The following is a 12,487-nucleotide window of genomic DNA, read 5'->3' as shown; positions in this document are numbered from 1 at the left end:
CCTCAAACATTTGGACTGGTACAAAAATCTGCTATAAAAGTAAAGTCTGCTTTTAATAGCTTATTCATACTGGTAGGAAATTAAACATTCCAATAAAATAGAAACAAAATTCTTCATATAGACAAACTAATTTTTCTGCTCCCCCACCAAGGTTACATGTTAAGACATTGGATCTGTAGCTTACCAACCTTGAATCATCCCACTGTCAGTAAGCATTTTTAACATCATTCATGGAATCCTATTAATTGTAATAATCCATTCACAGATACATTCACAAAAATCAAGGGAAGATCTACTATAATTCAGGCTACAATTAGTTAACCACAGCGGCTGCTTTTGAACTAACTCTACAAGCTGACTTTCTTCAATCAGTATTGTAACTGGCACATCTGCAGACAGGAAATCCTCAACACCACCAAGTTTCCCAGTCTATTATCTGAGACACCTGGTGTGGGTGTGCTGATGCAGAGAAAAACAATGAATCATACTGACTGCACATCGATTAAACAGTTTTAACTGCTAATGTTCTTAATCCTTAAGTGTGGAGTGCCAACTGGAACACTTAAACAAACAACAACAAAAGAAAAAAAGGGAAAAAAAAGCCCAAACTACAAAGACACCAAAAGAACCACAGAAACTCCAACCTGTTCATTTTTCAGTTTCTATACATGGATCACAACTCAAATCTCTGACAGGAATTACAACGAATATGGCTCTTTTGTATTAAAAATAGCAAGTGCAGTCATGTTACAACTAGAGTTGTAACAGCATAGGATGCAACTTTATTATAATTAGTATTAAACCAAGATGTTTATGGTGTTATTTCAACTTAACAGCTCATTTTTAATCTTTGACAAAAGAAAATAAATTGACTTGAAATATCACAGGTGTGACTCTGCATGAGAGCGTGGTTTTACCAGAGAGCTGAGAAAGAAAAATCAGCGACTGCATTTAGATACAGGCTTTGGGGGGGGGGAAGAAAGAAAAAAAAAGAAGTAGAAAGGAAAAGCAGGCTTTGTTTCGCTTTAGAAATACCATTCCCCAGTTTTCTGGATTGCTGCTGTTCCAGACAGCATTTTTGCTCTCAGAAAGCGGGAGTGTTTTTGGTACTGGTGAGTACAACCCGCTATCAGATGTTGTTTCTGTAGTTTCCACAAGCACTTTACACTTCTAGGAAAAGGGCAATCAAAGTAATCCAAAGAAGATGAGACACAGCGTGCTCTCTCTTTAGAGCATGAGGAAGATACAAAGCAGACATAACCAGGGGGAAGGGACAACAGGACAGTAGGTTGAGTCCACTGGGCAGAACACAAAGCTATAAATTGATCTATTCTGTGACTTCACTAATTAAATTCAATCTGATTAACAGGTGAATAAGTAATGCTTCTCATGCTTCTATAGAGCAGTCATGTTAGAGAAGAATAACATAAAAATGCAATAGTTTAAAAGGAGTTCTTAAAGCTGATGTAAAACAGATCATTCTTCTGCATCAAAACAGATTTTTTGGGCAGCAAGTTTAAGCTTTATTCATCACATCCACCAGATACCTGCTTTCTAAACACCACTGCTGCCTTCAGCTGTTCATTATGTATCTAGTATCTCAGATATTTAGAGGGCCATGTAGGACGAAACAAGAGGTATCCAATTCCAATGGGCATGCAAGTCCATCAGAACTAGCACAGGAACTGAGAGCTGACTCACAATACAAGAAACAAGCAGCTTGGAGAAGTAAGCAGGAACAAATGTTTTTGTTCCTGTCGAGCCTTGTAACGTACATCATTTAGCACGTTAGCACTTACAAGAAGTAATATTTGACTCAAAGGAGGCAGAAAATAGATTTAACTCCTGTTTTTGGTGATTATACTTAAAGTTATTTGTCATGAAACTATTTCCCAATTATTTGCTCTGATTTAGGCGTTGTGTATCAGTTCTGAGGAGTCTGAGATATGTGAAGGATCTGAAACATTGCAAAAATCTCCCAAGAGCCAAAGCTCCCTGCAACGAGTTTGGATTTCATTTAAGAGAGAATTATTTCTACTTCCCTGGATGGAATGATGGCTGCAGTAACAAACTTAACAAGAACAGTTTAGAAATCCCTAGCAGAAACCTAACCTCGAAGGTAAGACCAATACAATCTTGCAGTGAGTATCTCCACAAATAAGTACTTACAGAACATCAGTGACAGAGGTTGCTGGCATTCATGCTCTCACCTTCTGGGAAAGTTTCAACGACTAAACAGCATCACATTCATTGCCTTTCATACGTAAGTAATTACTGTGCATTGCTTCATTCACTGTAACTTCCATGGGGCTTTAGGAAGTGAACAAGTCACACGTGGAAGAAATGAATTTGAAAATGACTGACCTTTAGGATACTAAATCTTAAAAATAGGTTTGGCCCCATAGAACATGAAGGAGTTTCCTTTTCAGAAAGGAAAGCATTACAAATAAACATAAAGATGATCAGGTTTACCTACTGCCCACATCACTGTGTCAAAGGAATCCGTTTCTTCTGTGCCCAAGTCAGTATTTTTCCAGGTGACTTGTAACTTGCTGCTTCCCAATTTTTCAACTTTAGTTGGGACACATTTCTTTAAAAATTTTGTGCCATAAGATTCCATGTGCTCAGTTACTAAAGATGCCATTTGCTGTCAAGCAAGGAGAAAAAGCATTTATTCTTAGACACAACCTTCAGCTGCCTTTATGAAATCCAATAAATACACCACATATTTCAAACATTCTTTGTCACTTAGCTACTGTGCACTGTTGACCCATGACAATTTGCTGAGCTACAATGACCTGCAACCTCTATTCCAAGAGGTACCTGCATCTGAGTATTCAGATTATTTTTAAAAAGTGAGTAAAAACTTGTGTATAATAATTTGATTTTTATACAAAAATAGCATCTAGTGCAAATTCATTACCACAATTGCTGTTTTCTGGCAGCTGAATTCAACACTTTAATAAAGCTAATTAAGAAAAATACTTCCCTTTGCCATGACACCTGTCATTTCTCTGCAATAATTATAAACCCCTAAAATTTTCTGAAAAGTTCTACTACAAAAAGGAAATAATGCATTTGTCCCAAGAGCTTGTTTGAAATAATGCCACACCACAAGCAGTGAGTAAAGCACAACACTGACAAGTTTATCCAAGATGTCACTGCTCTTGACAGCAGTAATTCGGGTTGTACTTTGTCAAAGGATATCTTTACTACTCAAAGGACAGCATCACAAAACCGCTCACACAAGATCTACATGCAGGGTCTTGACTTACAGAACTTTATTTTTGATGTTAGTTAACCAACAGGAAAGCAACAACAGGGTTATTATATCACTTCAGAAACGTGACAGCTCACTAATCAGTTTCCATCAGACTCAGTGTGGCTACAGATTGAACGCAATTATTTTATATCTGTTCCAACTTACCTCTGAAATTTCTATTGTGCTTTGCTGCCTGCAGAAGATCAAGTTCTCAGAGAAAGCCCTACTGTATTTTTTAAAGTGCCACACACATACTTCTAATGCTATTCCCTGCTCACTCAGATCTGATGTCATTCCTCATGCAGATTTCTTCCATTGAGTGCAATTCCCCAGGCACATTCTTATACAGGGTTTTGCAAATTCTGCTACACATTCCACGAGTTTTAAGGAAAAGACTCTAAAGTACGGGTGGCTGGTGTGCCAGCAGAAGCTGTCATTACCTGCAGTGGTACTTATCACTGCTTCTTCTAACAATATCCTTTCTCAAAACTGAGCTGTTACACATTTAAAAAAATAAAAAAAAAAATCAGTGCAGGTGTGAGTGGAAACCAGAATTCTCTTACTGTTTTAAGAACACCACACAAACTTCAAAAATCAAGGTAATGCTAGCATCAAATCTTGAAGAGACAGAAGATCTACAATTACCTTTACAATATTCTCCCAACAGGGGCTACAAAACCACACTCAATCAGTGCCTTTACTAAGTCCAATCATTGTCCTTAAGCCAAAGCCACTATATTTCCCACTACTGCTTCTTTAAGCAAATAAATCTGTTTTTAACATAACTCCCTCCCCCCCTTCTTTTTCCCCCTCCACTGTATTTCTATTCTTTTTAAACAGGAAGGGAATTATGGCCAAAACTGTTTTTTGTTTGTCAGTGCAGCTGTGGCCACTCATACTTTTTCCCCCAATCTTGAAACAGTTTTTTCTCTTTAAACTTTTCTTTTGCTTACACCTTTCTCCATCTTAGGGTTGATGGTTCCACTGAGATCACTCTCACTCCATGTAATACCTACACTTTTTTATTTACCTTGTTGCAGTTGTCACTGTTATGAAAGTCATGAAGTCATGATTTCCAGTTCCTATTTCACTAAGAATTTTCAGCTTGGAGATTTACTTACATCCACCATAATGATCTCCACATTGAACTACTTCATGCTAAGTCCAGTAATTTACTTTAAAAATCATTATCTGCAACTCTTAGCAACTCTGGGTTGTTTTAAAGAAATCATCTAATACTTCTAGCAGTGGCACAGTACATATCCCTCCCTGCTTCCCATCTATTCAATCCTGTTTTCAGTTAAGCAGGAAAAAAAAAGATTAAATTTTCTGAATAAAAGATCAAGTGATACGATAGGAAAACATGAGCTAATATTCATTTAATTACTCTTCAGAAATTATGTACTGGGAATGTTTGGAAAAGCCAATGTCGTCCTTTCTTTAGGAGACAAAAATAATGAAGCATACCTTGGGTTTGATAAACAAGGAGATGCAAGATATTCTGCACTGACCTGATCAAACCCACGAAGTGGGATACTCCTCATCATGACTGCAGTGTCCAACCCAATACCAGTTAGAAAACCAGCACATTCAAGCGAAACATCTGGTGAAGTATCAGTTAAAGAAGCATAAACAATGGTTTCATATAAATGCAACAGAGGAAAAGGTAGCATACAAGTGGTGTTTCTATCTACAGATACCACGTTCTCCTCACACATCTTTTCCTTTTGTTGAACGGTATAAAAATCCAAAGCCTTAGAATATTACTTTCCTCAGAGACAAGACTGTTTTCCAGATCCTGAGAATTCATCTTCAGCTGACCCATGATGTTACTGCATGGAAAATTATTCCCATTATATTGGGCATTGAGCACAGGAGTTTCGGAAATCAAGCTTTCATTGAAAGGCAGCTATGCTGCTTATAACCATAAGCTATCACAGATTTTCAAAGGATACAACTGGCTCCAACAACCAACCTGTTATATAAAAAAGAAAGAATGAAGCTGTGGAATTAACTTGTGCATATTTGCATAAACAACAATTATTTTGGAAGTGTGTGCAGTTACAAGATCACAGATTTGAGCAGTGGATCTGATATTGTTAAGTGGGAAGAAAGCCTGCCAACTCCAACTAAGACAATACTAAAACAAGTGAGGTTAATTTCTAAACAGAATTTTTAAAATAACAGGCATATAAGACACATGGAAGTGTTTTTATATTGTAAAGAGATACTTGAACATATATTCTGAAAGTCAAAGTGAAGAAAGCTATGGAAAAAAAAAATCAGAACAGCCAGCAAGGTTAAGAGGTATCATGAATACTTCAGCTGTGCTCTGTGGTTCACCTCAGATGGAAGCATCTGGACTGCAAACTGACACTATTTTCCCCCAAACACACAGTGTCTGTTGCTACCGATGCCTCATTTTTCAGGGTCTCTTAGCACCATTGCTTCTGAGACAGTACACAACACATTAGTGCACAGACATGCACCTCATCAAATTAAAGCATATTTCAAAATCTTGAGATATATCCTAATTACAAACCAATTTTTAAAACTTCTTGAAAACTTCAGTCAATCAGAAGTTAAGCACATACTGAATTTATCATCTTTTTATCAAGTAGGTTATGGTTCCCAAAAGGAGAATAGGAGATTTTACTAACTGCTAAATTTCTATTTGATTTGAAGGCATCCACTTCTTCATCATCTTATTTATCCAAATGACAAATATTTGTCTTTCCTGTCTTTAAAAGCTCAAGTACATAGCTGTAGATAATCTAGTTCAAACTATAGATTTAATTGGACTACTATGAATCAAATATATCCTGTTTAGGTCTTGAATAACACTGCAGATCCTATGGCTCCCTGCATTTCGCACTCTTTCAATCACAAATATCACTGAAGTTGCTCATCAGCATTTTGAAGTTAGAACACCAGTTTCTATGCCTGTACCCAGACACCTGCACGCTGTAACAGTCCTCTCTCTTCCATATCCTCAGTTCCCTCTGTCTGCTGTCTGCTGGGTATCCAACAGACAAAGAGTTCAGTCGCTGTTCTGGTGGTAGAAGTGGGTCAAACTGGTCAGTCACTGACAGCCAGCTGCTGGGCAAGCTGCACTCACACGTCTTTGTTACTCACATGATATGCAGGTTTGTTAACATCTCACTGCTTAGAGATGCATTCCAAATAATACTTATACTTACAACAAAGCTTTTTCTTGCATTTTTCAATAAGGAAAAAAGCATCATTAGGGATCAAAATACCTAATTACTGCTACAAGGACTACACAGAATGTTAAGACTCTTTCTGACTGGGATCTTCATCTACAGAAGCACATGCTTCATAAAGAACTTTCGACCACTTGGGGGAGAACAACACACCATGAACCAGAATGCACAGCAATGACTGGCACAGTTCTGCTGGACTTGTTTGTTTTTACAGAGCAGGTCTCTCCCTGCCATAAAACAGCTGAGAGTTTTCGGGTATGAAAGAAGTAGGTTGGCAATTGCATTTTAAAAAGCTAGAGATGATAGAAATCTACTTAAATTCAGAAATGTACTTAATCTTGAACCACAAACTCATCAGAGATTTTAAATACGTTATTTAATTTTAGGAGCAAAAGCAACAAAGTACAAGCATTTGAAACAAAACCTTATCATATTCTCTTACCAAAAGATCAAAATCTACCGGTTTAGGTTTTACATTTGGCAAATAATCTAACACACAGGCAGATATTTTTTCCAGCATTACACTATCTGATTAATCTGTGAATGGATGAACATCCCCTCTTTCAGCCTGCAGACTTCAGGGAACTGCTGCAAAAAGCCACACACTGCACATAAAGAAATATCTGAGGAGATGCACAGGGAATAGAGTCAGAATATCTGCAGCTTCTGCATGCATTTGTTCTTTCTCATCAAATGAAAAACAGCTGCCAGCCACGCATTATTCACCATCTCTTCTACAAACTTGATGATTCCTGGGCACCTAACTGAAAAGTTTTAAAAGCAGAACCTAACCTCTGCCACACCTGCTCAATCTCTCACTCATTCTGAACATATTTCAAGGCACCTTTTCTAACTCACTCTGCCAAGGCCTTCATCTCAGTAGCAAGAATTCCTTGTTTGTATATCTAAGGGACTTTTAATTTGGCCAACAGTTTGTGTTCAGAAAAAAAAAAAAGAAAGAAAGAATAACTGCAGGACTGACAGTTCTACAACTTCCAGCCATATTCATTCACAGCTTGGCTATGTACATTTGGAAGAGGAAAAAAGAAAGAATAAGTAAAACACAGCTCAGACTGAAAAACAAAAAGTGTTAAACTGAACCTTGGGAGTATTTATAAAAGAAACAAATCCGTCAGAAACAAACCTTTAACAACTCCCTCCTTCATTTGCTAGGACAGAGCCTGATGAAGTACAGAAATGCTACTGTAGTCCCCGAGGGCTTATTTTGACTAAATCTTAGGAATGCAACATATAAACACTAGGCTCCCATATTACACTGTTACAACACGTATTTGAAGCAACTGGACAAAAGCCACATTTTCACAGAAACATCTTGCAAGGATAAGCCTTATGTTTAAGTGTTCTTTTTTCCCCCCTTTCTTCACTTTTTGTAATTTCCTCATATAAATCATGCTCTCAAAATTCAAGAAATGACTGATATAATGCAAAGAGCTGCAAATTTAATTGTTTTTAAACTGTACCAATGAGCCCTTATCTGTTTGATGCTTACCTTAGCATACACTGTATCTTTGCATTAGAAAGTCATGATCATGAACGCCAGCTCTCTGTCTTTTGAAAGCACTAGCGTTGTATCTGTTACAAGCCTCTTTCTGATATATAATTTCCCTGTTCAGAACCACGTGAAGACGTTGAACCGGGGACACAGGCACAACCAAAAGACAAACAGAAATAGTGCCAGCTGACTTACATGCTAGCAAGTGTATATTTCTTACCACAGCTATTTGAATCAAGAAAATGCTTTGGAGTGTTGTGTGGATTCAGAAACTTACTGTGTTACGTGCTGTAAAACATGCTGTGACAATTTACATAGAAAAGAACAGGTTTTATTATTTCAATTTATCGACAGCTTTCAAACCATAAAAAGGGGCAAAAGTAACAAAAGAAAATGCAGCTAGATGATAGGATTATCAGACATGCCATCGCTTAAAAGAACGTAACATTATCTTGGGGTTTCCAATTGAGAAGCAGCTTCTCGTAAACCCGTAGCAAAGAATCGGGACGGTACAGCCTTTGCTTAAGTTCATGCTGCCCTCTTGTGGCTTCCAAGAGGAAGTTTGCCACAGCAAATAAGTCGCCTTCACCAACGATGAAAATTCAATTTTAATTTCATTTTAAACGGGAATAGCATGGGAAAAAGAAAAATCTGTGCTAGTTACTTATGAGAGCTGATAGCGAGATGTTGCTGCGTAGTAAAACAAATTCTCAGAAGGAAAACATGACAGAAAAGGCAATTTTGGACATTTTTCACCTTGCTGTAAAATGTATAAATGCTGCAACGTATTAAAGCCATTTTAAAGTATCTTACGTTTTTCCAGGAGACTCTTTTAACCAGAACAGATCATCACTTGTGATTCCATACTCCAGTGCGCCCGTAATCTACAAACACACAGGGAAGATCTTGAATTTGCAACACTGGCAAGATCACACGATCTTGAAGATCTTATCCAGCCCAGATGACTCCATGATGCTACGAACATTAACATAGTAAATCGATGAAAATTGTTTTCTATAAAAGTGCTTCTCTGAAAATCCTGTAGCTCATGCAAAAAATAGCGTTTCACACTCAGATAAGAAATGTCTCGTGTTGCAATGTTTACGTTATCCTCTGAACATCTGTTATTATCTGAGACCACAACAGTAAAGTCATTGAAGTTGTGAAATGGCAAGTGTAACTTACATGCGTGGGATATTTGGGTCTTCCTCCAGTAGCAATGACAATGTTTTCAGCAGTAAGAGTAGTCTGCAAGCAAAAACACAACAATCAAGCACCTGAAATGAGCAATATGAGAGCAAGCTGGCACTACCGCCTACTATTTATCTGACATAACAATCAGCAAAATGTTAAAAAAGGCCAGGGGTAAAGCAAAATAATACAGGCAGAAGGCTTCTCCTATACATACTCTGCTACTAATGTTCACCATGCAATTGTTATTATGGTAGATAAGATTCTGATGACTACTTGGAAAGAACAGTTGTGTACAAATGGCAGCTTACGACAAAACATGGAGAGATCACACCAAGTGACTCATCTCTAAGGTCTACTGTTAAGAAATCTCAACGGGGGCATAGTTTTAGACAGTGCCCCTGAAAGACATTTACCCCCTGAAAACTTCTCTCTCAGGCTGACATTAACCAGTAACACTGTACAAAAGCAAAGCAAAACAAAAAGCATTAAAAAAGCACATTCAGTCTTTTGTCAAATAAGCAGAGATAGCCACTATTTTGTTACCTAACCCATCTGTTTGAAGCCAAATTCGGTGCATTCAGTATAATTGCTTCCTACACACAGTTCTCTATTAGAAAGCTCAGTGTCTCTGCAGTTCTCCTGACACATCTCAGACTGGTTTAATACTCAGAGCAGAAAGTAGATTTTGGACACACCAAAACCTGAGATGCTTGTAGTGAACTATGCTGCAGAAACCAGTAGAGCAGCTCACCTTTTTACCTCCTTTTGCTAAACCACAGACTGTATGGGAATCCAAAAAACTTCCTTTCATGTTGAAATATTTCACCTTTCTGTTCGGGAGAAAACAACAACATAAACACACATTCAGTGAAGGAGAACACAGATGAAAACTCCTATTTTTTCCCTACTTGAAGTCCTGAAAAAAGCCATCAGGAATAGAAAAGAAAGGAAGCATCTCACATCACTGAATTATTTGCAGCTCTGCCACACAATTGCCACTTAATTCTTGTATCACTTCACTCCTCTATTCAGCACCTAATGCTCTGGCAGGCTTTGGTATCAGGTTAGTGATCTCTTCAAATGATACACATTCCACTGTCCATAACGTTACTATTTAGAACATTACTAATAGAATGCTCTTCTGAGAGCACACAGAAGTCACTCAGCAGGAGTCACAGACTGGTCCCTGCTACATTAGTATCACTCTACAAAAGGAATCACATGCTGAAGAACTTGGGTATGTCAGATAAATTATTTCTGCACTAAAAGCAAAAAATTCAGCTGCTTTAGTATAGTGTTACCTGCAGGCCTGTACGTATGGCACAGAAGTCTTGGGGCACAAGTCTGAAATTATTTTGCTAAAACCTGACTACTTAATATTAATGCAAAACCTCTCCAGATCACCAAGAATATTGCTATGCTGTTAGAAAGCCTTCAGCCATGGTCACTTTCAACCACTACAGAAAAGAAAAAGAAGGGAAAAGAATATCTCACCTACACTGGCAAGGACATCTATAGTCCAGAGCAGAAGGGACATAAAGTCACAGTGCTAGCTCTAATGAGAAATTCCAAAGGCAAGTAATTGATTCTACAAGGAGAAGAGCTCCCTGATTGTGGGAGGAAATATGAACTTCAAAGTCATATTTACTTGTCTTGTAGCTGCACTCTGTGTCCCCAGTTCAGGGATTTCACATAATTCTGAACAGCTTGAGCCATCACAGACCTATCACAAGGCAAGAAATGGAACATGAAAACATTGTATTACAAATTCAGACAATACAGCTCAAATATCCAGGTGACTGCTAGAAATTATTGAAGTTCTACAATACTTTCTGTTATGAAAGCAAATTAAAGTGCAGACCAACACAAGAGCTGCCCCCATAAGCTAGTAATTACAGTTCTGTTTTAAACAAGGGGTAGTCTAACAAGCTTCAGTGAAAATCATTTTGCACATCAACAGCATGCTTCCTTACACATTCACAGGACAAAGGAGTGCAAAGGAGGGCAACATTCTTTACCAGCTGTGATGAACTGGGTGGGCCACACTCCAGCCATAGTGCTGGGCATCTTTAAGAGCTCCCCCTAAAAGGGCTGCCTGATGCATAAGCTTTTTAGGAATGCAGCCAACGTTTACACAAGTTCCACCAAGTCCCCACTTGGTTCCTGAAAACAAACAAACAACAAAAAAACCCACATCAGTTGAGTTTAACAACATAACTGGGTTATTTGGAGAATTATTTATTCATGCAATTACTTCTACAGTTCTGAAACAACACAGAGCTTCTATCTTTTGCCACAAGCAAAGCATGCAGCTTGGCTTTGGCCACTTTGCTGCCTGGATCAACCTGCTGACCCAGGCCATAGCTTCACTCATATATCCAGATATCATTCTAGTATTCCTCTTTCATACCTCGTGGAGAAGGTTCGACGTAATCCAAAACAGCCACATTCTTGCCAAACTGAGCAGCTTTAAACAAAAAGCAGGAAAACACATTTAGATGAAGGAGAAGCACTGAAACCTAAATATATTTATTAGCAGAAGCACAGATTAAGAGTACAGGAGATGACAACTGGTGGTTTTTAATAATTTTAGACATCACACCAAGAGCCCAGGCTGCTGATGTTGTCAGTATATTCTCCAGAAGGCATTTAATAACCCAGACTAGGGCCCATGAACACAATAATTTGATGCTAAATTAGATGTTTAAGAATCTTGTGGGTTACTGAACACATGGGGTAATGCACTACAAAAGGCAGAAGACTCTCCACAGAAGTTAGACAGGTCCTGGAAACAGCATGAATGAAATGTTTTAGCTGATACATATGGAAAGTATAAAAAGAAAAACATGCCATCTTCAAAAATATGCCATCTGCAGAAGCACTCAGAAACAGTGAAATAAAGATTAGACTTTCTGGAGACAACAGAAGAAATATTTTTTAAAAAGAATAACAGGAAAGCCAAACAAGATCATCACACCTGAGGGCATGAATTAATTTTCAGATCAGTTTGACAGAGGTAAGTTGACAATTAATCATGCACAGTATACTATGTATCTTAGAAATGTTCAATATTTTCTGTATCACTTCTAGATTCCACATACAACACCTAAGCTAACATAAAGCTTTTATTATCTGGTTATACCAACCTTCTTTTGCACAAGCAAGGCCTCCAGACCCACCACCAATGACCAGCAGGTCATACTCCTTCTTTCCTGTGAAGAGGTTGGGGGGACAATAGGGGGAGAAGAAAAAAAAAGAAACAGGCAAGAAAGACAGGAGAGCTGTGTTAAAGGC

At 38.0% G+C, this 12,487-nt stretch overlaps 1 protein-coding gene across 11 annotated transcripts in view; it reads right to left on the bottom strand.

Annotated features, from left to right (window-relative positions):
* TXNRD2 (thioredoxin reductase 2) overlaps positions 1–12,487 on the bottom strand; it is a 51,332-nt gene that overhangs the window by 37,894 nt on the left and 951 nt on the right. For 10 of the 11 annotated variants that reach the window (XR_006170516.1, XR_006170519.1, XR_006170522.1 and 7 more), the window contains exons 1-9: positions 11,604–11,654; positions 11,212–11,356; positions 10,842–10,916; positions 9,945–10,023; positions 9,185–9,247; positions 8,813–8,883; positions 5,218–5,237; positions 4,774–4,865; positions 2,473–2,647 (exon numbers count right to left, since the gene is read on the bottom strand). Coding sequence is in view for 2 of the 11 variants with exons in the window: in XM_042828548.1 (XP_042684482.1) it covers positions 2,473–2,647; positions 4,774–4,865; positions 5,218–5,237; positions 8,813–8,883; positions 9,185–9,247; positions 9,945–10,023; positions 10,842–10,916; positions 11,212–11,297 (661 nt within the window). In the remaining 9 variants the exon portion in view is untranslated. Of the gene's footprint in view, positions 1–2,472; positions 2,648–4,773; positions 4,866–5,217; positions 5,238–8,812; positions 8,884–9,184; positions 9,248–9,944; positions 10,024–10,841; positions 10,917–11,211; positions 11,357–11,603; positions 11,661–12,339; positions 12,406–12,487 lie in introns of those variants that run through there. The other variant, XM_042828546.1, reaches the window with a different exon arrangement.

Source organism: Centrocercus urophasianus, unplaced genomic scaffold (assembly GCF_019232065.1).
Source record: "Centrocercus urophasianus isolate 14NV4802_14NV808 unplaced genomic scaffold, USGS_Curo_1.0 seq_30, whole genome shotgun sequence".
In the NCBI taxonomy this organism is placed as follows: Eukaryota; Metazoa; Chordata; class Aves; order Galliformes; family Phasianidae; genus Centrocercus; species Centrocercus urophasianus.
The sequence above is the reverse complement of the archived record's forward strand: the minus strand, read 5'-3'. Positions and strand labels throughout refer to the sequence as shown.